At 39.3% G+C, this 22,635-nt stretch overlaps 1 protein-coding gene across 2 annotated transcripts; it reads left to right on the top strand.

Annotated features, from left to right (window-relative positions):
* Window positions 1-7,202: 7,202 nt before the first annotated feature.
* On the top strand, window positions 7,203-16,530 carry GJA1 (gap junction protein alpha 1). 2 transcript variants are annotated; one of them, XM_054514335.1, is made up of 2 exons: window positions 7,203-7,438; window positions 13,446-16,530. In XM_054514335.1, the coding sequence occupies exon 2, from the start codon at window positions 13,458-13,460 to the stop codon at window positions 14,601-14,603; it is 1,146 nt and encodes a 381-aa protein (XP_054370310.1). In that variant the 5' UTR covers window positions 7,203-7,438; window positions 13,446-13,457; the 3' UTR covers window positions 14,604-16,530. The 2 variants fall into 2 exon arrangements, with proteins under 2 accessions (XP_054370310.1, XP_036235941.1); XM_036380048.2 differs by having other exon boundaries at window positions 13,442-16,530.
* Window positions 16,531-22,635: the final 6,105 nt, after the last annotated feature.

Below are 22,635 nucleotides of genomic sequence, written 5' to 3'. Positions count from 1 at the left end.
TTCTTTACTGCCATTAAAAAATGACTCATGGATTATACTGGAACATCTCCTTCTGGGAAAATCTATAACAGAAACTGCTAATTCCAGTAGATTAATTTTCCAGTTGTTTTCCCAAAGCTGTTCTTATGGGAACCTCTTAATTAGTAGTATATTTTAAATCAATTTATTTTTTTTACCAGCAGTAAACCCTATTCATAATTTTTACTTTGCTTTTATGTAGAATTTCTTGACATTTAGTTCTTTGCAGACCCTTTCATGTCCCCAACAGCATTAATCCTGCAGGCTGCCAAAAGAAAGAGGCAATTATGCTCCTCAAGTGATTCTGTCCAACATATAAGCAGCTGAACAGCAAATGGCAACAGAGTGGTGTAGGGGAAATGAGTGGGAAACCTTGAAATGTTCATGTCCTCAAACACCCCTGTGGTGCTATCAATAAGCCCAGTGAGTGCACTTTTCCCTTTCAGCCAGGAACATCTCACTCCCTCTGCCTCTGATTTTCAGAATTTTTTGAAATAGTGTTCTTCAGGCCCATTCTCCCAGATGATATTAAATTTCTCTTTTCTGCAAGCAAAAACTCTCTTAAAATGAGGGGAAATATAAACCTCTTTATTTCCTTGGCAGTCATGTGGGGAGAAAACTTTAAAATAAATGACCAGCATGGTCAGTCTGCAGGTGAATGGGCAGAGTCACTCAGTGAAATGTGAAGGAAGCCACATGTCAATCTAAACATAATTGTTTCTACAGGAAAAGGCTTCCCAAAAGCATTCTTGAATCTTGTGAAGAATTAAAAAAACGCCAAACAGTTAAAATTATAATCTACATTACAATTATAATTAACATACTTTATTGTAATGCATGACATAATAGGAGAGCCTATAAAATTTTGATTCTAGTTTCTTTCTATGTAGGAATTGATTAAAAGGGGACTTTTTTTTTCCTAAATATCAATGTGTAAACTAGCAATAAAAAATGTTTATTTTGATATTCTAGATAAAAAGTCCATTTAGTTAGATTTCAATGCTCATTTAAATATTGAAGCAGCTCAGTTTAATTCGCTGTAACCAATGATATTGCCTAGATAAATGTAACAATATTGTTCTCTTACTAAAACACAGTGCCTCACACTAATAAATTCACTCAAATGGTGAGTGAATCTAGAATTATTTAAATAGGACCAAAAATCAAAATTAAATAAAACTCAAGGATGTTCTGAGAACAAGATTTAAAAGGCATGATTTCTTGAGGGGAAGGGAGCTCACCCATTTCCTCTTTGCTCCTCTGAAAGTAGCCAAACATTTTGTCCCTCAGTTCAGCCACATGTGGAAAACTCATCAATCTCTCCAAGATTTCTAAGACTTCCACAGGAAAGCAGTTGGTGTTTGTAAATCCTGGATAAAAAGTTTTAGAATTATGTCAAAACTTATAAGTTTAACAAGCTTATAAGCTCACTTATTCTAAACATCCAATAACTTAATAAGCTCACTTATTCTAAACATCCAAAGCCCAATGATTATTGCACATATTTTTTTTTTAATAATAATGAATTTTTTCATCAATAAAGTTACAGAAATATTTTCAGCTGGGTAGTAATTTTGGGAACTTACCTACTCTGGTTTTCTTTCATTTGTGAAGATTGTTATTTTGTAATTTGGTTGTACAACCTTTATTTATATTGCTGGATATTACTTTATGTGTGCAAATTTATTGTCTTCTGTGAGATTACCCATTAGACTAAGTAGCAGACAATGTCAAAACATATCCTGAAATTTTCTTTTATTTAATTGTTAATAAATTCCATCATTTCCAGACCTCCTGAAGAATTTAAAGACAGTTTTGTGAAAGACAATGTTACTTTCATACTGTTACTCTATGGTTTGAACACGTGAAATGGCCATATTTGTTTTTAAAATCTCCCATCCTTTGGGACCAAAGGCATTGGAATCCTCACCACCATCAACAGAGAGAAACAAAAGCTCACAAAATACTGAAAAACCATCTCACTGCTGGATTTTTTAATGTGAAATGAAAAATAAAATGAACAGAAAGATATTACCTGGCATTCAAGATCCAATATAATTCATGTTTATTTTCACTGTGTACAGAAGGTGGAGCCAAATTCATAAGGATCTGTGAACTCATACTTCAATCTTTGTTTGAATACTTTTCTAATGTCTTTCTGGAGGGGCACCTCGTTCAGAGAATGTATTGATTGGAATCAGTAACAATCTTGGGATAAATCCTTTTCAGACCAAATTTTCTGGTGTTTAAGCTGTCTTTTATAAGATTTAGAAGTTTCTTGGCACAACTGAAGAGCATCTGAACCTTCGTGTATTGTCCTTCTCCCCTTTTTTGTCAGTGACACAGAAGTGAATTCATATTTCTAAATGTAGCATGCAAAAGTGAGCAAGCTGAGTATTTTCATGAAGTTGTGGTGAGACTTAGTGGCAGGAAGTGGCAAGCACAAAGAACAGAAAGGAAACAATTACCCCAAGTTTTGAGCACTTTCTTCTCCTTCTCTGTGGTCCTCATAAATTTTAAAAAGAAACTCGCACTTAGTAGTTTGTCCTGCTAGCTGATATTCCAAAATACAACTAGAGAACAAATCAGAATAGTTTGGGTCTTAAAGGATGGACCCTGACCTTAAGAAATTTTGCTTCTCATTCTGGTTGTGACTGAGCTGTCTGTGACTCAGAAGAGTTGCTGATATTCTCCATGACAAACTTTCCAAGTCCATAAAAGAAGCTACTGTAACGTAACTTATTCTTTGACAATATTTATAAAACACTCAGAGATTGTAGACAGATGACTGTACAACAGTGCAATGTATTTCCAGAGAATGGTGATGGTTCTCTAGGGTGGGCTCTGATGCAATGGCATCTGTCATAGAGAGCTTCCCACTTCCATTTTAGTTGCTTCAGTCTGCTGTTTTTTCCAGAAGGGTCTCTTTTCCAATAGCAATTATTTTCTTTTGCAGGCAGTAAGAGCAGAATCTCTCTTATGCTGACTAAGACTCCTTTTCCCTTGGGGAATATCTAGCTTTGAATTAAATTAATCTGAGAGACCAGTTTCAACAAGGAATGGAAGGCGAATTCACTAACAGGCAGTCTTGTGATTATCCTGCTTTTACTATTACTATCCTTAAAATTATTATAAGAAAATATTGTTATAGGCTATATGCTGTGCCACCCAAGTGGGACCAGATACTGCCCTGAAGGATGACAATTGCCTTTAACTATCTGTTTTGAACAAGCATTGACCCTTTGAAACGTGGGAGAGGGAGTGGATATGGCTGTGCTTTGCAGACTCAAGGACATGCTGAGTGCATCAGTGGGCTCCAACCCAGTCACCCCAGCTGAAAGAACGTGCAAGCACTGTGGCCAGCTACTTCAAAGCTGAGTTGTATTTCTACGTGATGTAAATTCCTTAAACAAGCAAAAAAACCCCACTGGGTGCAAAAAAAAAAAAAAAAAAAAGCATTAGTCTGCACATTTATGTGCTTAGGTAATCACGAAATACCACATTATTGTTCCTTGGATGTTCTGAAAAGCTTTACCTCCATAGGGCATGAAACAGGGCCACGCATTATTCACAAGTTTGTCTTCAAAGCCAAATGTGTGAGAGAGGATATCAGTGAAAACCTGCCAAAGCTTTTGCTCCATCTGGGGATGTGGGGGACCACATAGCTACCTTGAAAGCAAGAAAATCTGAACTGCCTGTGTATATTAATCTCTTAATTTACTGTATATTCAGCTCATGTTACTTGGTCTGTGGATTCCTCTCCCAAAATGCACAGGATGAGGACAGTGCCATGCATGGAAGTACTGGGAAGTGAATTTTGCAAGCAAATTGAAAACCAGTGAAGCCATGTAATTCATTTTAAGAGTTCCACAAAGTACAGACATGCTTAATTGGAAGTAGACCATGAACCCCACTGGTATCCCTGGGGGGTTTGGTGATGGTCAGAGGACTGGATAGAGCCTTCCAAATGAAACATTCAGTCAGGCTTTTCTAGTGAATCAGGTTGCTCAAAAATTATTGAGGGATTATTTGGAAGAAATACGAGGAAAAAAGTTTTTTTTAATGAAATGTTTCACTTGTGTTAAGGTAATAATTACAAAGAAAACAGTGGAGTGAGTTCTGTATTAACCATGAATATGTGCCAAAAGCTGGAAATACTAAATAATCCAAATTTTGGTTCCCTTTGGTAAGTCTGCATAGAAAAGCAGCAGCAGTGGGCAGTATGGGCTCTGAACTATTTCACTGATTTAGCTGATGATTCAGCAGAGAGTGGACAGAAGCATTGTGGAAGTCGTCCTGAGGTTCAGCCTCAGAGGTGCACTTGGCAGAGCCTGCTCTCCAGCACTGCACCTGGGTTGAGGTGCAACTGTGCCCTTACAGATTGTGCAGCAGCCTGCCAAAACAAAGGCAAACAGGTTCTGGGGTCCTTGCACTGCCAAGACAGTGCTCTTTGCTCCAAAAGGCAAAGCATCAATGGATGGCAAGAGAGTTCCCAGACAGTTCAATGCCCCAAAATGTTTCTTTTTTTAATGTGAAAAGAATCTGTCTTCTACAATGCAAGGCTTCAAACCTAACTGTGATCTTCTTACCCCTCTGTTAATCCATAATTATGGAGAGATTTGAAAATATCTCAGATCTGACATGCCTCTGCTTTCCAGCTGAACACAGTCTCAGCTGAAGAAAGGTTGTGTGTGAGGACATTTGTTCCATCTGAAACAATTGTTCTCCTTGCAAGCAAATGAATGTGAGAATTTCTTGAAACCTCGTGAAATGGTAGATCATGGCATCACCTGAAGCTGGATATGTTCTAGTAATAGGCTTTAAAATGTGATCATGAAGACATATTTCCAAACTCTAAGAGACATTTCCAAGTAATACTTATCAGGACAGATAATAGTCCTTCCTAATTCTAAACAGTACAACAGTGGAGACTTGTAAACTTTCCCTTTTGTATGTAGATAATGCCAGAGCAAAGCCAAGTCCTATGCTTAATATGGCCACAAAACCATTCTTCCCTTGTTACTAATGTACACATTTTAGTTTTCCAAACTGGGTTTTAAGATTGCTGCGCTTCTCACAAATGCTGGGAGTTTTAATTTAAGTGGAGGAATAGTTCTTCTTCCTTCCTTCAAAACCACAATGTTTGAGAAATTGCAAAGCCTGTCCTGGAAGATAATGGGAAAATGCAAGCTCAGGCAAGCTAGACCCTGTGATCTTGTGATCTTGCCAGCTTCAACAGGGAATGATAGGTTTGTATTTTTGCATGTTATAATTCAAGGGTTTATTCCTGGCATAATTCTGCTTTCCTAAGGGGCAATTTTTTTCAGGATCAACATACACAACATCTAAAATGTCCTCAATATCTCAACATTGACACACATAGTCACACTGACAGAGTTTTATACTTTGCTCCAGAATAACCAGTGTTTTACAGACAGTAGCAGGATCCCTACATGTACTCTGCTCACTGTCTATACCACAGTCATGAAGACAGTGAAACGCTGTGGTTTATATATTTCAGTTTATCTATTCTCAAGAAGAAGGGCCCACAGTCTGTGAGGCACAAAGCTCCAATTCTTTATGTGATGAGAAAAGGCAACCTGAAAATTACCCTCAGAAAACATGAAGTTTCTTTCTGCCATATGGCTTGGACAACTGTAAAACAAGAGGAGGGGGAAAAAAAGAAGTCAAAACTAACAAACTAGCAGCCACTATCAAAGGAAAGAGAGGAAACTGAGCAAACCTGTCTTTGTCTGCAGCTGGGAGAAGGGGAATGGAAGGTATGCACTGTAGTGTACTATCTCTTTTTGTCAAACAGGAGGCACTGTAGGCTGCTATTAACTGCTCCAGAGCAAGAACCATGATGGGTGTGTTTAGCTCCTCGCTTCGAAGCTCCCTGATGAGTCTATTTCTACAAAGATCTTCCCTTCTCTGGAGAGATCTGGGTGAAAAACAGTAGGGAAGAGCTGTGAAAAATAAGAAGTAATATCTAGGTTGTGTTGCAGAATGTAACTCATTATTTCAAAAAGAAACTGTAAAGAGGACATTTATCTAGGAATAGCTCCATACCCATTACTTAACTTCTCCCCTTCAAAGAGCAAAAAATGTTTATCCATGCTACTGAGCCCAGAAATAGCTCTTGAGAATAACATGAGTTGAAACCCAAGTGAGCCTGGTACAATCATGATCTGGTTTCAGATCACGATTTCTGGTTTCTCTGTGAAACTTCACAGAGAACTATCTGACCAGGACACTTCTAGAGAAGCTCTTAAGTCCCATGGAGCAGCTCCAGGACATGAACAAGTACAAGACCAATTCCTAATGACTTTTGAACTCCACGTGTGAGCAGCTTAAAATAAAGAAACAAATTAATCTCTGTTCTACAGACAAGGCATTTTTCAAAGAGCATTTAACCAGGGTCTAGGCAGGAGCAAAGCCAAATTAGTTTTGCTCCAATTGTGTAGATCAGTCTTGAAGCATGCTCTTATTCTGTAAAATGTGTTCAAAAATTATCAAGAACATTTCTCACTATTGAAGCCTGATTCTGAAGTTTCCTGGAAAGAGTATCCTGGAATGTGAGATCATTTCTTCATTTCTCCCGTGGGACAGACACACGCACACATGCACATACAAATAATCGTAAAAAAATATGCGATGTGTATCTTCCGTGGAAACAAACACGCTGCTCTTGGTGTGTACTTTCATGTGTGCACGTAAAGGAAATTGACCTCGGTAAACAAGGCTGTGTTCGCAACAAAAAAGCAGAGAGGGCTTAGGAGGGCTTCCTCTCCTGAGTGGTGGCTAGGGTATGCAGCCCCCACATCCAGAATGTCCACGCTGGTTACTATGAATGCCTTTCCCTGCATTTCTGCCTTTCCCTGCAGTGAAACTCCTGGCACACACCAGAGAGCCAGCTTGTGGCATCTGTGTCCGGCGAGCCCAGATGCGGTCACCGCGCCAACCAGGTGCCCCAGTGACCGGGGGCTGTGGGGCGGCTGCTGACTGCCCGTGTATTTGTTTTGTTACATCAGCAAGAGTGGACTGCCATGCTCTCAGGCTTTCCGCGGGCTGTTTTTTTGCTGTGCCTTCAATCCTCTCCCTCCTCCTCCCCCAGCTCCGAGCTCTCCGCCCGCAGAGCGCCCCTCCTCCTGGGCTGCCTCCCCTCCCTCTCCCCTCCTCTCGCACAGTCAGAGGCTTGAAAACTTGTTAAAAGCTCTCCCAGTGTTCCAAGTTAGAAAAAACTTTTACGAGGTATCAGCACTTTTCTTTCATTAGTGGGGAAGGAAGGATGAAAAATACAAAACAGCAGTAGACTTTTAAAGTTTAAATAGACAGGTCTGAGTGCCTGAACGTGCTCTTCCATTTTAGTTTAACCCTCCAAAGAAGTGCTCTGATCCATTTTCACTGCTGATCAGCAAGGGTAAGTTGAAAGTTTTCCTCTTTCACTTTTTCATCATTTTGTGTATCCTTTTTTTTTTTTTCTGAAAACACTTCTTTTCTTTTTTCTTCTTTTTTTCCCCTGCACACTAAGAACTCTGTGTTATTGCGTTGAGGGTTGAACTTGTTTAAAAACACACATCTCTAAACAGCATAGATTCTCTTTAAGCGCTCAGTTCCAGCTTGGAGGAATGCTTTGCTTTCTTTTGTCACATTTCTATACATTTCTAGAAGTGCTACACTTTTACAACTTGTAACCTTGTTCGGCCGAAGGAGGAACTGCGGCGAAGTTGTGAGCGCCGGGCTGAGCAGATTTGTTGCTGCCACAAGCGATCTCTCCCCTCCACTGCCTCTCGGGCTATCTCAGCTCTTTTAAAGAAAAAGCCGAGGTGTGCTTCACTCTCCTCTGCTGTACCGAAATTGCATCAGAAGTTAGTAACAGGGAGACCTTGCCTTGGATGCGTCCCATTCCTTCCCCACACGTTTTGCTTTCATATGGAAATCCTGATTGATGAGTGATAGTTTGAGCAGAGCAAGCTCCTTAATTAGATGCCTTGTTAAATGCTGCAGCTACTGAAGTGGTGACTTTCACGTGGTCTTCCTGATAAGTTTTTTTCCCCTTTTCTTTTAAAATAGATGTGATAAAATCCAGACACGGGTTATGGATTTTTAACCTGGTTTGTATATAGTTACTCTGTTTTAGCAACCTCAGTGAGGGATTTTAGAGAAGGAATGTGGGATATCATGATATGCCTTACCACGTTGGCAATGTCTGTGAAAGTCTTGGGTAGATATAAATGAAAGTTGTCTAGGAAGGACTGTACATAATCCACATATGACACATTCCCTGTATAATACCTCAAAGACTTAATTGTCAAAATGCAGAGGAAAAAATACTTGAGCAGCATCTCTTGGAGAACTCAAAACCTTTTCATGTTGCGAGACTTGGAGACATTCCTCATAGCAGTTGTTGCCTGTTGCTTGCCAGTAGTTAAAAAGCAGCACGAGGAAGGAGAAAAAAGAGCCTTCAGCTGAAAGACAGACGAAACAGAGAGTCTATCTTATCGAGCAACGCACGAACAAGGATATTGTGTGCTTATATGTGTCCTCATATTTTGCCTTGAGATAACCAGCAAGCCTCATGGAGCAGCATATTTCCTCTGAGGATTTCATTTTTTTACATGATTCTTATGACAAAAACCCTGGTAATGAGCACAAAAATGGGATATGGACACCTTTTGCCTGACGCCTGTCCCAGTGTGTGTGTGCGCGTGTGTGTGTGTGCGCATAGGGAGTGAGTTAGAGGACTTGCGTGAAGCTTTCATCCTGCCATTTTTAACATCTGGACAGCACACTACGCGGCAGAATTTAAGCCTCTAGTCTTTGGGATGTTTACTGAAGTGCTTCCTTCAGAAACTTCAAAGCCAAACACTGGCACTGACCCACGATACCTAACAAGCACTCGAATGGCAGAAAGGCAAGGGGCAGGCTGGGATCAGGAGAGGGAAGACAGGGATGGACATAAGGGATTTGATTTGCAAAATAAAGCTGAATGCTTATACACACAGGAGCGCAGACAGATTCAACACTCTAAGGTTATCTCAGCTCTCATATTATGCAAGCCCAAGAGATTAATTTTGTCTCTGCAATGAACCAGGGCCAAGGATTCCTGTGGGTATGGGGAAGGTTAGAGGACATTGAGCAATGCATCTGTTTCATTAGATACATTGCTCTCTTTCCCCCCAATCTTTGGTATCTCCTTCCCAGGTTACTCACTGAATTTGTCTCCTGTAAAAGCACCTGGACTGTTGTTTGTGCCATTTATGTGCTTGGACATCCAGATTTCTAGATTCTCAAGCAGGAGCATCAGAGGGCCTAAGGCACCCTCAGGGAATTCAGCGTTCCTTCCCTTAATTACAAAGTGAGTCAGGAGAGGGATGAATCTGAGCATTAACACAGAGGATAGACCTGACTTGTACAACTAGGGAACATCTAAGAAAGTGCTTACAGTTGCCTTTGCAAATATGATTTAAAATTAAATTAGGTGTGGAGGGTACAAGATGGGAAAGGCAGAGGCTATGAGGTAGATCTGGTAGTGACTGACCACCAGCAATACTGGCAGACAAAGGGAAAACCACAGTTGTGACATTTGAAATTCTAGTTACTGGAACCATTTTGTGCATAACCTTTGTCCTGTGGATGAAATGAATTGAAGCTCATCTGCAGACCTATATATGAACTACACCTTCTCAAGGGAATGTCTACAAGGCATTTGCTTATTTTTATAAGATTTTGGAAAGCTAACCGTCCCTGTTCCAGCAGGTCCAAACCCAATGAGTTGTATAGTCTTTCTCTGTGATTCATGTTACTTTCGGGAAATGCTCAAGCTGATTTATGTTTGGGGTCCAGAGCCTTCTCTTTTGTTGTCTAGGTGTGTGTGAGCACAAATACAAAGATAGAAAAAGTTGGAAATACGAACCTTTGGCCTGTTTCCCAATTACTTCAGCTGCACAATCCCACTTTGGAACCCACTCTAACCCTTGCTGCTCTTCCATCCACTGGCATGTGACCTTCTAACACTGTAGTCAGACCTAGGACATTACCACAGCACTGAGTTTGCCTTATTCTCCCTGGAAAATATGAACCAGATGACATGATGAATGCCGCCCATAAAAAACAGTTCTAGAATTTCTTAATTGTGGCTTACAAATCAAATGTCTTATATATGTGGTCATCCTAAACCCGTGCAGATGAATGCTCTCAGATCTCCTGCTGCTCTACAGATTTTTTTTCCCTGCCTTTACCCACACACAGTAGGACCTGGAAGAAATCCATCTTTTAAAGACTGCTGGATTTTAATACTAGGCCAGCATTAGTCTGCCTCAGAGAAGGTTATGATCCTGTAAAGTATTAATCAGTAGGAACTCATGAAATGCACGTACTCATCATCAGCCATATCCTTAAACTCCTGAAGTAATGAGTTTGTATGAATTGAATAGGCCAGCCTGTGTCATTCAGTGGACTCCTTTAAGTTATTTGGAAGTGTTAAAACAAGCTAAAGTCCAGAAAGCTAAAGAGCTATTTTTAAAGGTTGTCTGCCAACCATTTCAAGCTAATTACAAAGCTAGAATACTTAAGTACCTGTTTGATACAAAACCTCTTTTTATACCTGGTAAACAGATTTGTAATCGGTTAATAAAACTGGCCTTTCAGTGCCCTGAAAGTAAACAAGTTAGATCCGATGAATGAATTTTCTCTACAACAAAGCAAAGTACTGTGTTTCATAATGCAGTGGAATCCACTTAAGAAAAGGAATAATATATTTGTGCCACCACAAGGTTATCTGATTAACAGTACAATGTTTTGAATTGATGTGGGTTTTTTTATCACTGGCAAAGGCTAGCATGTAACTGATCTCTTTTTTAAAAAGTTGCTTTTCAGAACTATGTATGAGTAATTCAAGCATGGAATGTTTCCTCCTGGAGTTTATATTGCCAGTGGACACAAATGAAACTTAGCAATTTTGCATGCTGAAGCAAATTAAAAAATAGGGAGTAAATTCTCCAAATACTGCAGGTGTGGGATTAAGTAGGTCAGAACTGAAGTAAATCATATTGCATTAATGAACCAGAGAGGAGTGTAATTAGAAAACAAACAACACATAACTGCCTAGAAATAACATATCCTCTGTTTTCTTAATCAGGCTTTCAATCTGAAATAACATTTAGACAGTAAAAAAAGTACATGGAGTCTGAGGAAAGTCTGTTAACCCAATAGTTTCTAGTCACTGGAAAGCTGACTAATTGAATCAAGAAGCTGTTACTTGAAAAAGGCCCCTTGCACTAGGACATGGAGCAAATAGCTTGCCTTTAAAACAAACTTCACGTGTTGTATAGTTACAGGCTGTTCTCTGTTTTAACAATCCCTGCCTGAGGAGGAACGTGGTCACATTTCATTCCAGACTTTCCAGGGACCTCCACACTTCTCTGCCTGACTCCTTCTCTGCCACCCCAGCTCAAAAAGACAAACTCACTTTTCCTGGGAAGGATGAAAGCTGAGGATGGCTGAGGGGATGTGTCAGAGACAAACATGCTGTGTTTGCTCCTCCTGGCAGAGGCTCCCAGTTTTAAAAGTTTGAAGCAGGCCTGATCCTTTGATGGGGCTTCATTCATGAGAAGAGCTAATTACATGAGGAAGGGTCAACAGGCTGCAGTGGCTGAACTTCTGAGCCAGCCGTTAAGGCAGACAGAGGAAATGGCCCTGGGGTATTTTTCAGGGGTTCAAAGATAATTGGCATCTCAGAGCTATCAGAGCGAGTACTTTAAACACTGTCTCCCATTACTCTCTCAGACTCGGTGGCAGGAACGGTGTGTTTTTATTTGGCATCTATTGTTATGTTTGAGTTTGCCAGATTTATACTCTTGTGTTCCCAGTGACTCACCGCTTCTTAAAAGCAAGTCTCCTTGGTGCTAACATTTCCCATTTTATGAATTATCCAAAAAGTGCATATTCTATAAATGACCTTCACTAGGGAATATAGCCATGATGCAGTGGGGAGGAAATAATTTGGACATTATCAAAACTGTTAATACCAGGAAGGGATTACTCAGCATCCATGGAACAAATATCTCTGCCCAGCAGCATTCACATTAAAAGGGAAACTTCATGATTATTTTTCCTTTTAAATTCCTGATTTCATATGATTTCATGCTTTTTCATGTTGGGCAAGTTAAAATACAAGTTTTAATAAGATTTCCATTCTCCAGTTGATAAAAATCTATAGTGAAATTTGTTTTTCTTAGGAATCTAAAGCATCAAGCAAACAATTTCATTTTTTTTATGTCACCCTATGTGTTTCCAGATATCCTGAGAAGCTGCCTGTGTCCCAGAAATGAGCACTTTAAAACTCAAGTCAGGAAAGACACTTTAAACTTGCAGTGTTGAACACTTGGAATATAAATTACAAGCCAGGAGTCGCCTTACAAACAGAGCATATTTACCTTTTTTTTCCTGCTAAATCTTTTCCTTTCAAAACAAAGAAGGAATTTAAATACAAAAAGATTCAAATACAAACCTGAAACTCCAATGAATTAAGCAAATCACAGATAAACAGGAAACCAGTTCCTCCAATATAGTAACATGATCTTAGCTGTGTTTCATGTATTTACAATTTTTTGTTCCTTCATAAAATTATAGGTAAATAATGATTTCTTTGATCTTCGTGATGAAAATACTAATGTATAAGCTTAATTTAGAGAGCTAATGCTTTTTCTGAAGTTTAGTAGAATATAAACTTGGCATCATTAGGAACTACACCCTTAAACATACTACATGCTATGAAGTTACAGGCAGAAGCTCAGTTTAATATTGCTGTGTAGGAAAAATGACATGTATTTTGCAAAGGTAGAATTTTAGGTATGTGACCCTAATATTAACCTAAGGTAACCTATTGTATTTAGGTTATATTGTAGTTTACTTTTTTAGTATCTGAAAGAGTAAACATAAAAATTACATTGAATGATCAATCCTCACTGAAACTGAGAAATCTTCCATATTCCTAGCATATTTAGGCAGTGCTACTACTTATTCCACATCCTGCTTCAGCTGTGTGTCACATCTGTTTTTCACCTGAGGCAGGTGAAGGTAATGGAATTGAGGCTGCCATCAAGAAAGCTGAGCCAACCACAGTGATCACCGAGGGTTATCATGGGCCTTCCTGAAAATTGGAGTGAAATTAGAATTAGGAACTTTTTCGATTGTGCTCTGAGACATTATATGTTACTTTCTCTTTTCAGTTTCCCTGACTTTCCACTTCACCTGCAGACTTACTAAACTCCAGTTTCTCTTCAGATTGTGTAAAATACATTAGTTACAACAAAGCTGACCCCACTGCTCTATTAGTATTGATCAGTGATTTAGTGTGTCAAAGGTATTCAAGCCCTCTGACTTAACCCTTGCTATTTTTTTCCTTTGTGTCCTTGTTTAGCCAGCATCCTGTGAAGATGGGTGATTGGAGTGCCTTGGGAAAACTTCTTGACAAAGTTCAAGCCTATTCTACTGCAGGAGGGAAAGTGTGGCTGTCTGTCCTCTTCATTTTCCGAATCTTGCTATTGGGAACAGCAGTTGAATCTGCTTGGGGAGATGAACAGTCTGCATTCCGGTGTAACACTCAGCAGCCTGGTTGCGAGAACGTCTGCTATGACAAGTCCTTTCCCATCTCCCATGTACGCTTTTGGGTTCTGCAGATCATATTTGTGTCTGTACCTACCCTTTTGTACCTGGCACATGTGTTCTATGTAATGAGGAAAGAAGAGAAGCTGAACAAAAGAGAAGAAGAGCTAAAAGTAGTGGCAAATGATGGTGTGAATGTGGATATGCATCTCAAGCAAATAGAAATTAAGAAATTCAAGTATGGGATCGAAGAGCATGGCAAAGTGAAGATGCGTGGGGGACTGCTCCGTACTTATATCATCAGCATCCTGTTTAAATCTGTCTTCGAGGTGGCTTTCTTGCTGATTCAGTGGTACATTTATGGGTTTAGCCTGAATGCCATCTACACCTGTGAGCGAGATCCATGCCCACACAGAGTGGACTGTTTCCTCTCCCGTCCAACTGAGAAAACCATCTTCATCCTCTTCATGCTGGTGGTGTCCTTGGTGTCTCTTGCCTTGAACATCATTGAGCTTTTTTACGTATTCTTCAAGGGTGTCAAGGATCGTGTGAAAGGGAAAACCGACCCCTACTCCCACAGCGGTGCCATGAGCCCTTCCAAGGACTGCGGCTCCCCCAAATACGCTTATTACAATGGCTGCTCATCACCGACCGCCCCCTTGTCTCCTATGTCTCCCCCGGGGTACAAGCTTGTTACTGGAGACAGGAACAACTCCTCCTGTCGTAACTACAATAAGCAAGCCAGCGAGCAAAACTGGGCCAACTACAGCGCGGAGCAGAACAGAATGGGGCAGGCTGGCAGCACCATCTCCAACTCGCACGCCCAGCCCTTCGACTTCTCCGATGACCACCAGAACACGAAAAAACTGGCGTCAGGACATGAGCTGCAGCCCCTTACCATTGTGGACCAGAGGCCTCCCAGCAGAGCCAGCAGCCGAGCCAGCAGCAGGCCTCGACCTGACGACCTGGAGATCTAAGCTTCTTGATGCAGTACTTGCTCAACTACGAAACGACGTGCATTGGAAGATGCCGTCAGTGCTGATCTTGTTCCAGTGGAGGTGGTACTTAACAGTCTCAAGCAGGAGATTTTAACAATCATAAAAGAAAAAAAAAGCAAAACAAACAAGCAAACAAACTTTTAAAATACTTGCTGGTTCTTTGGGGGGTGTGGGGTTGGTGTGGGGTGGTACAGTACACATTGATATTTAATGTAGCTGGTTTAAAGAATTTAAATACTAAAAAAAAAATGGAAAAAAGATAGGTAGTACTAAGGTAAAGGGCTGTTTTTCTAGAAAGGCTGTAAATATCTGAGTGTATGTGTATGTGCGTACTATCATGTTTGTTTCTAAAGATTCTTCTGTAATACTAAAACCCAATAATAACTGAACTCACATTTGTCAGGGTGAAGTGCTACCTGAAGATGAAAACATTTTTCCTATTCAACATGCAAAAAAGTCCAGGATTGCCTCTGATCATTTCCCTGTCAAGAACATTCCATTCTTAGAAAGTGCACTTTGAAGGTAAACTTTCCTACATGGTCCCCCAGGTTGTTGGAAGGCTCCTGTGAGGACAATTTACAGTCTTTGAGTCGTTCAATTCAAATTTCAGGCATGGCCCACCAAGAAATACTTTGGTCACCTGCTCTTCCAGCCCTTCATGCAGGTGTATTTTGTGATGTGCGTAAATGGGACGGCTCCACACACGTGGAACCAGCAACAACACAGTCTTGCCCACAGCAATACTTGTGTCCTGCTACTTATGTAGAGTCTCTTTAGTATTATATGAAACACAGTTTGCTGCCACTTGCAGATTTAAGCATCAAGACAAGCAAGCAACTGCCTTTAGTGAATTTTATCACACCTTTATGTGTACTAAGGGTGTAGGTATGTGTGTGGATGTGGAGGTAAAGGTATACACAAAACACCCTCAGAAGCATAGGCTGAGAAATAAACGCACACAGGTTACTTGCAGTTGACACTTTCTCATGGATGTTGTGAAGATCTGGGCCACTATGGTGTTTACATTCTCTGGTTCCTTCAATGTAAGTGAAGCACACGTTGTTATATTTTTTTAATTCTATAAAATATTTTCCATGCATCCTAAATGGATGCTCTTTTAAAAATAAAAATAAAAAAAATCTAAAGGGCCTAATCCTGGATGTCTTGCTCTGGAAAATCTCTCTTTCAAGTTGTTGGGAGTTTTGCCTCAACAAATCTGCAGGATCAAGCCCAAGATGTAGCGAACCATGTTCTTGCTGGCATGAATGATTTTCTTTTGTAGAAGTTAGGGGTGGAAAAGACCCATTAGGTCATCTAGCCAATCTCCCTGATAGATAATAATGATGCTTGAATGATAGAAGATGTAGTACTGTAAGCAAGCTTTAGTCTTTTATGTGAGAAACTTAGAAGAAGTGCTTTGTGCTGGATTAATAATAAAATATGCCTAAATGGCTTTTGCAGTAACTGGTATTTTTCTTGTTCTAAATATTCACATTTACTGAACTGCAATGTCCACTGAGTTTGACAGTTAGGTCTTTCTAGATGGCTCTAGCAACTTTAGTGTTTACAGTTAGATTATGTTTGAAATGCAAGTGAAGTTGAAAGGATTTTTAAAGAGTACAATTCTAGCTAATTTATTTGAAATATATGCTAAAGAAATCTACCAGTTTCTTCAAATGCATAGTCTCTTAGCTGAACACAGATTGACCAAGGAAATGCATAACTTGGTTTCATTTTGCAGCAACACAGATAAATTGTTTCATTTAATGCATTATATTAATTTGTTTGACATTCCATGTTAAACTACTGTTGTCTTCAACTTCATTGCATGTATGCAACCATAGTTTGTCAGATCATGTTGTCTGGAGAACATTAGTCAATAAAGTTTTAATTTAGTATAAATACATTTTCTAATTGTCTTTTACTGTTTCATATATCCATAGATATCTTTAGTTTCAGTCTGATAATCCAAACTCATTCCTTCTGTGTTCATTTTTCCCCAGTCACTCTGCATTTCAGAAGCTTCCTTTATTTAATCCATCTGGGTTTGCTTTGAACTGAAATTCCACAGGACCATGTTCAGACACCCTCACAACAACTGGAAAAACAAGCATTGTCTCCACCACTCCTGAAACTAAGTAATGTTCAGCATGAAGAAATCTTGCTAGGAGTCTCAGAAAATGTATATTTATTTGCAAACTATTATAAAAATGACAGTCCTAAAAGATTGTCACATAATTTCTCAAGCAATTTTTATATATGGTTTAGATGAAACATTATGAAATCATTGCATCCAGTTTATATGTCATCAGATTGCTCAAGTAAGAGTCAATTTCAATTTCTGAAATTTAAACCTCATTCCTTCAAGCTCATTAGGAGAAAGGTACTGATTTTGATAAGGCTGGGATTTTGCGCAATGCTTCTCCTGCTTCACCCTTTATGTCTCCATTACTGATAAAGTCATACAGTGCTTGGCTTTTCAGGATTGGACTCTAGATGTAAGGTGGTTCAACTCTTTCCTTTATTTGAAAAATGAAAATATAATGTTCATGTGATTATCATAAAAGGTTTTACTTTCAAATTTACTTTTTATTTTAAGTCCAAATTCTTCCCCTTTTTATTAGTTCAGATGGGTAAAAAAAATCAAGGCAGTGGTAGTGGATTTATAGCTTTGAGAGATACTACAAAAGTACCAGCACAAGGAATGACTCCTTGAAGTTTTCCTTAAATAATAACAATGAGTCATATTTAAGCTGGCTTGTCCTAGTTCATCTGCACAAATGGAAGAACATTCCAAGCATTTTGTAAGGATCATGCCCTTGGAAAGGTGGACACTGAAGCATTCAGACAAGGGCTCACCCTGAGATAAAATGTAGTATCTTCTAGACAGGCTGAATGTCAGGTATGTCCCATGGGGCATCTTGGACAACTGAAATAATTTAATGCTTCAATACCAAGGCTCTCTGATTTTTTTTTTTTTGGTGTCATGCATGTGTGTACATGTGTAGGGTAAAGACATCCCAGAGGCTATTTTTCCCACCTGGATTAATTTCTGTGGACAGCATTTATTATACACTTCAAAGTCATCATAATTTTGTATGCCATTCATCAAGTTCTTTAGGTTCTTTCTCCCAGTGCATCCCTGCAGCAGCATTTGCTTTTTCTGAAGATGACACAAAATAAGCTGTGATACAATGCTAGCACACACTTCTCAGCCTTTGTAGAAGGATATGTTAGATATTGATTTCAAACTAGAAAAGATGCTAAAATACAATCTCTGAAGGTAATTAAAAACATAAAACCCAATTTCACATCCTGTTAATTATTTAAAAATTGTGTTTATGTTTTGTGTAGCAGTATTTTGCAAAAAAGACAAATCATCTTAAGGCTTCCACCCTATCCCAACAATTTGAAATGTTTTTAAAGAGTAAAGTTAGAAGGAAAAGTTACAGACAGCCTAAAATCTATATGCATATCATGTAATTTCAAGACTTTTTAAATACTGTGAGCACACGCTGAAGGTTATTTCCTAATTTAGAAATTCTATTTCCATATTTAAAGTGGAAACTACAGTAAAAGTTTGAGAACCAGAATAAATTATGTGATGGCACCTTCCTCACCCACTGAAATCCATCATTTTTAAGGAATGCACTTGTGTCACTTGTCCAGAACCACATCTCCCACATCTGTCTACAGCACTCCTGTGCTACTCAGCAGTAGCACACTGGCTCAGCTGTGCATTGCCACCATGCTGCCTTTCCCTCAGAATTTCTCTGCAGCTTGTTATTGATTAAAACAGAGGGAAAAAAAATAGCAATGTATGAAGTAGAGTTTTTCGTGTCAGACGTAGGAGTTCTGAAGTTACCTTGACTGGTTAATCCAGAGTTCTGAGTATGTCAGATCAAAAGCTCCTCCAGTTTTGGTCATGTCTGTTTCTATTCTGCTGAGACGGAATACTACTTTAAATCCTTCTTGTAATTCCTCCATGATTACCACTGCTCCCTTTTCAAGAATTTAAACAAAGTAGGACAGAAAATAGAATTTATCTTCTTCCTGTAGAATTTTTCCTTTCTATTTACTCCTAATCCAAACCTAGCAGGACTGAGCATTCTACTGAGCTTGACATACATTTTTTAAATGTGTGGTATTATCCAAACAGTCAGATTCACCATAATCTCCTTGAAGATGTCTTGACTTCTCATGCTGCTCATGAGAAGTCATCTTTCTCCAGCCATTCTCCAGCTATTTGCATTAGATCTGCCAAAGAGCTCAGAAGACAGAGGTGGAGTGGATGGCCCTTAGAGGATTTCTCTGGCAAAAATCCAGAGATGATGATACAGAGCTACTCCTTACATTACTTTTATTTCTACTATCAACGTAGACAATAAGATTAGAAACATAATTCATGTCTGAGAAATCACTACCTAGGTGTATTAACTGCCTCAGTTGCATGAAACTATTTGAGTGTCCTCCATTTTAACATATTCTAACATAATTGCTCCAGAAACATTGGGCTGCAAAATCAGCTCTGCAAAGATGATGACCACCTTTCCCTGGCTTAAATCATGTGCTTTTGACTGTGCCCAAGGATATTCACACCCAGACTCTGCCGGTACTGGAAAAGTGTGTCAGATGTAAATTACATGATGCTAGCACATCGCTAGATTGAAGCAGGAAGAGCTTATTTGTTCCTGTTCCTATTTAAAAGGTATTTTGATAGACACAAAGAAAAAAAAAAAGAATACTTATCTTACTTAAATACTTCCTAACCTGGAGCACTACCAAAGACCCTATGAAGCAATGCAGATGATGTGGATGTAAACATGTTGAGCATTATCAATGGATACCATGAATATAACAGTTTAAATAGATCCAGCTGGTCAGAAATGTGGTAAAACCAGCCTCCTCTAAAATGGCTGTCCTCACTCTTTCTGCCTAGTGGCCAAAATGCTGCATCCACCTTCCTGGTATTCACAATGCAAAAGCACCTTGGACAAAGGCAGACATGTTTTTACACGGATTGTTTTGCCTTAACTCCTTGCAAGTGCTGGAGAAGCTGAGTGCTGGAGGCAGAGAATCTGGGACAGCCTGTACAGGGTTAGTGATACGCTGCCAGGGGAGGCAGTCACTGCTGAGAAGTAATGGCTTTTGGGGGATTGTGGCCTCTCCCATCACTTAAAAAGGTCTCTCCTGCTGTGTTGAGGAAATTTGCGCAACAAAATGAGACATGTGAGCTGAGACCAGTATAAAAGGGAGAATGTTCAGACATTTAAATTGCTCCTTAAAACAAGCCTAGACCACAGTGACATGCTTCCCATTAGAACTGACAGAAAATGCTCACATGAGTTCCAGGATTTCAGTCATTTAAATCAATGCTAAAATTCTTCTCAACATCAAACATAAACAGATTGGACCAAGAGATATAATGACATTTAATTTTCATTTATATAACTGCAGGGGGAAAGCTGATGAGTATAAGCTATGAAATCTTGTATGTGACTCCTTAAATATGTGTAATCATACTATTTCCTCACACTGTCTTTTTACTCTAACTTGGTCTAGAGGCAAATTTATGAAAAGTAGTCTAAAGGTTTGCATTTTTTTTACAAAGAGACATGAATTCTGTTAATGCAATGAAATACATTTACATTATGTCCATGTCAAATTTTTGCAGGTTTACATTAGGGAGTGTGGGGTAATATATAACATGCATCTAACTCTTCTGGGCTAGGCAGCTGGGGGGTAAAATCTTTGTCTCTCCTCATCCTTGTTAGAAACTTATTCATATCCCAAGCATCTGAGCAGTCTCCCTGGGAGCTTAGCTTGGCTAGGGGTCTTTTCATCCTCCTCCCTCTCCTTTTTCCATCTATAGTGTAAATTCCATACTGGAAAACAGAAGCAGCCCCAAATATATAAATAAATGCAACCACAGTTGATAACAAAGCATTGCAATCAGGGAATAGGTAGTAGTTCTTTTTTGCATGTCTGCAACTAACTCAATAGGAGAGCAGCATGGGAAATAGTTTAAGGCATTAGAAAATCCTCTGGATACTTTAGCATCTGAAAAACACTGGTCCTTGCTGAAACAGGCCTTTTCAGTCTCAGCTTCTGCTGAGTCACGGAGTTTGTTGCCTTTGAAGGCTGAAGTACCTTGGCTCAAAATTGAAGTCGCTCTGGAAAAATTCAGACCTTCCCTAATGACCATATTTGCATGCTATTCTCGTTAGTATTTACATATAATAGGACACCCTCCACAGGAAGGCTTTTTCAAAACACAGTCTCTGCTTACACTTTGGATTTCCCTATTCAAAGGGGAATATTCAAAATTATCTATGCATCACTACTTCAAAGTGTTTCACTGGGAGTACTCTGCCATATATTTGGGAGACTCATAGTTGTTTCAAAGCTGAATATATAGCCAACTGTAAGATTGCCACCTGGGTTTTGTGTGTGGAGGCAAAGAAGTATTACTCAGGCAAGAATCCTACCTGGCCTGACCTAACATACTTCTGTTGAGGACAAGGAGTTTCTGTTGAGTGATGAGAGATGAAAACCCTTCTCTGAGCTTCACTTAGTTCCTTCTTTTATTCAAGTCCCTGTAGGTTTGGTTTTGGTTGTTTTTTTTTTTTGGAGCCCACAGAGGATCCAGCCATGAGTCCATGAGCCTGTGTAACTTGCTGAGGTCTAGGATAATCTCTGAGGAATTTCTTCTGGTTCTATTTTGGTTGTTCCAGCTCTGTGGACCTTAAATGGATTGTAGTGCTCAATCCCTCAATGCTAGGGTAACTGGTGATGGCAAAGGGTGTGTGAGTGGAGAAAGTGGATCTGGATTGTTTCCCATAGGATTTCCTATAGAATCAAGGCAAGTTGGTCAATCATCCTTCCTTGTCCTGAAAAGTCAAGCTGCAAAGGTGTGAAAGGATTCCTGCTTTCTGACAGAGGCTTCAACTGTGTGCTGTACTATTCTCTTAATCTCTGTAGTCTTCACTTCTCCCATGCAGCCATCTTCTCCCACTACCTACTTCTTCTCTGCCTCACTTATGCAACAGGTATTTAGTGTTTTGTAATAAAAAAGCTTTCCATATTATTATTTTTCTTCCTTATGTCATGTGCTGGGGACCACTCAAATACCTTAGAAGAGCCTGCTCCATTAAATATCTATTAATTAACAAGCTGTTGTATCTCCTATTTCATTTATTTAGAATGAATGCTAACTACTACAAGTTTTGCCTGACAGTTTAGGAAGTAATTTTCTATCTGAGTTCATAGGAGCCTACATTTGCTTCAATCACTTGCTTTTTCATTCTATTTTACAATTAAGGAAGATAGCAGAGGAACTCAGAATTCTAGTTGTCTACCTTAACCAGGTGCAGTGAAAGTGTCAGGACATGGAGTTTGTCCAAATTTTCCTCCCACCCTAGTCCTAAAGGGGCTCAAATCTAGGCTCCCACTAATGGTTATGTATGCTATATAAACAATAATAATAATAATCATACCTGGAGTTGCACTGATACAGTGCCTTTCATCTTCAAAGCACTTTGAGAACTCTGTGTAATTAGTTTGCTATGGAGTCATCACTGACAATACTACATGAACCCCAGTACTACTCACTGTGAGAGTCAAAGAGGGAATCTGAGCAGTCACAGAGACCATACATAGCCTCCATATCCCTACTAAAAGAAATTAAAAATGCTGAACAAGTATATTTTAACATTTCACACAGGAGGAGGATCCACAACCAGCAGGAAGCCAGTCTCCCTATGATAAGGAAACAGGAATGTTTTCTTTGCTGGTAATCTACTACTTCAGATCTCTAAACACATTCTAAACACATTTTACATTGAACTATGTCTCAGTCAAGCTGGCAGAAGATCACAGGTAGATTATCTCATTTCATGGAATCTTCATTTTCATATATATATTCATATATTCAACTAGAAAATATCCATTTATTTTAATTTAAAAAATTTTGATTTGATGAATCCAGAAGGGATGCCGACACAATAAATAT

This window comes from Molothrus ater, chromosome 3, assembly GCF_012460135.2.
Source record: "Molothrus ater isolate BHLD 08-10-18 breed brown headed cowbird chromosome 3, BPBGC_Mater_1.1, whole genome shotgun sequence".
NCBI classification, from domain to species: Eukaryota; Metazoa; Chordata; class Aves; order Passeriformes; family Icteridae; genus Molothrus; species Molothrus ater.
This window is presented reverse-complemented; position numbering and strand designations above follow the sequence as displayed.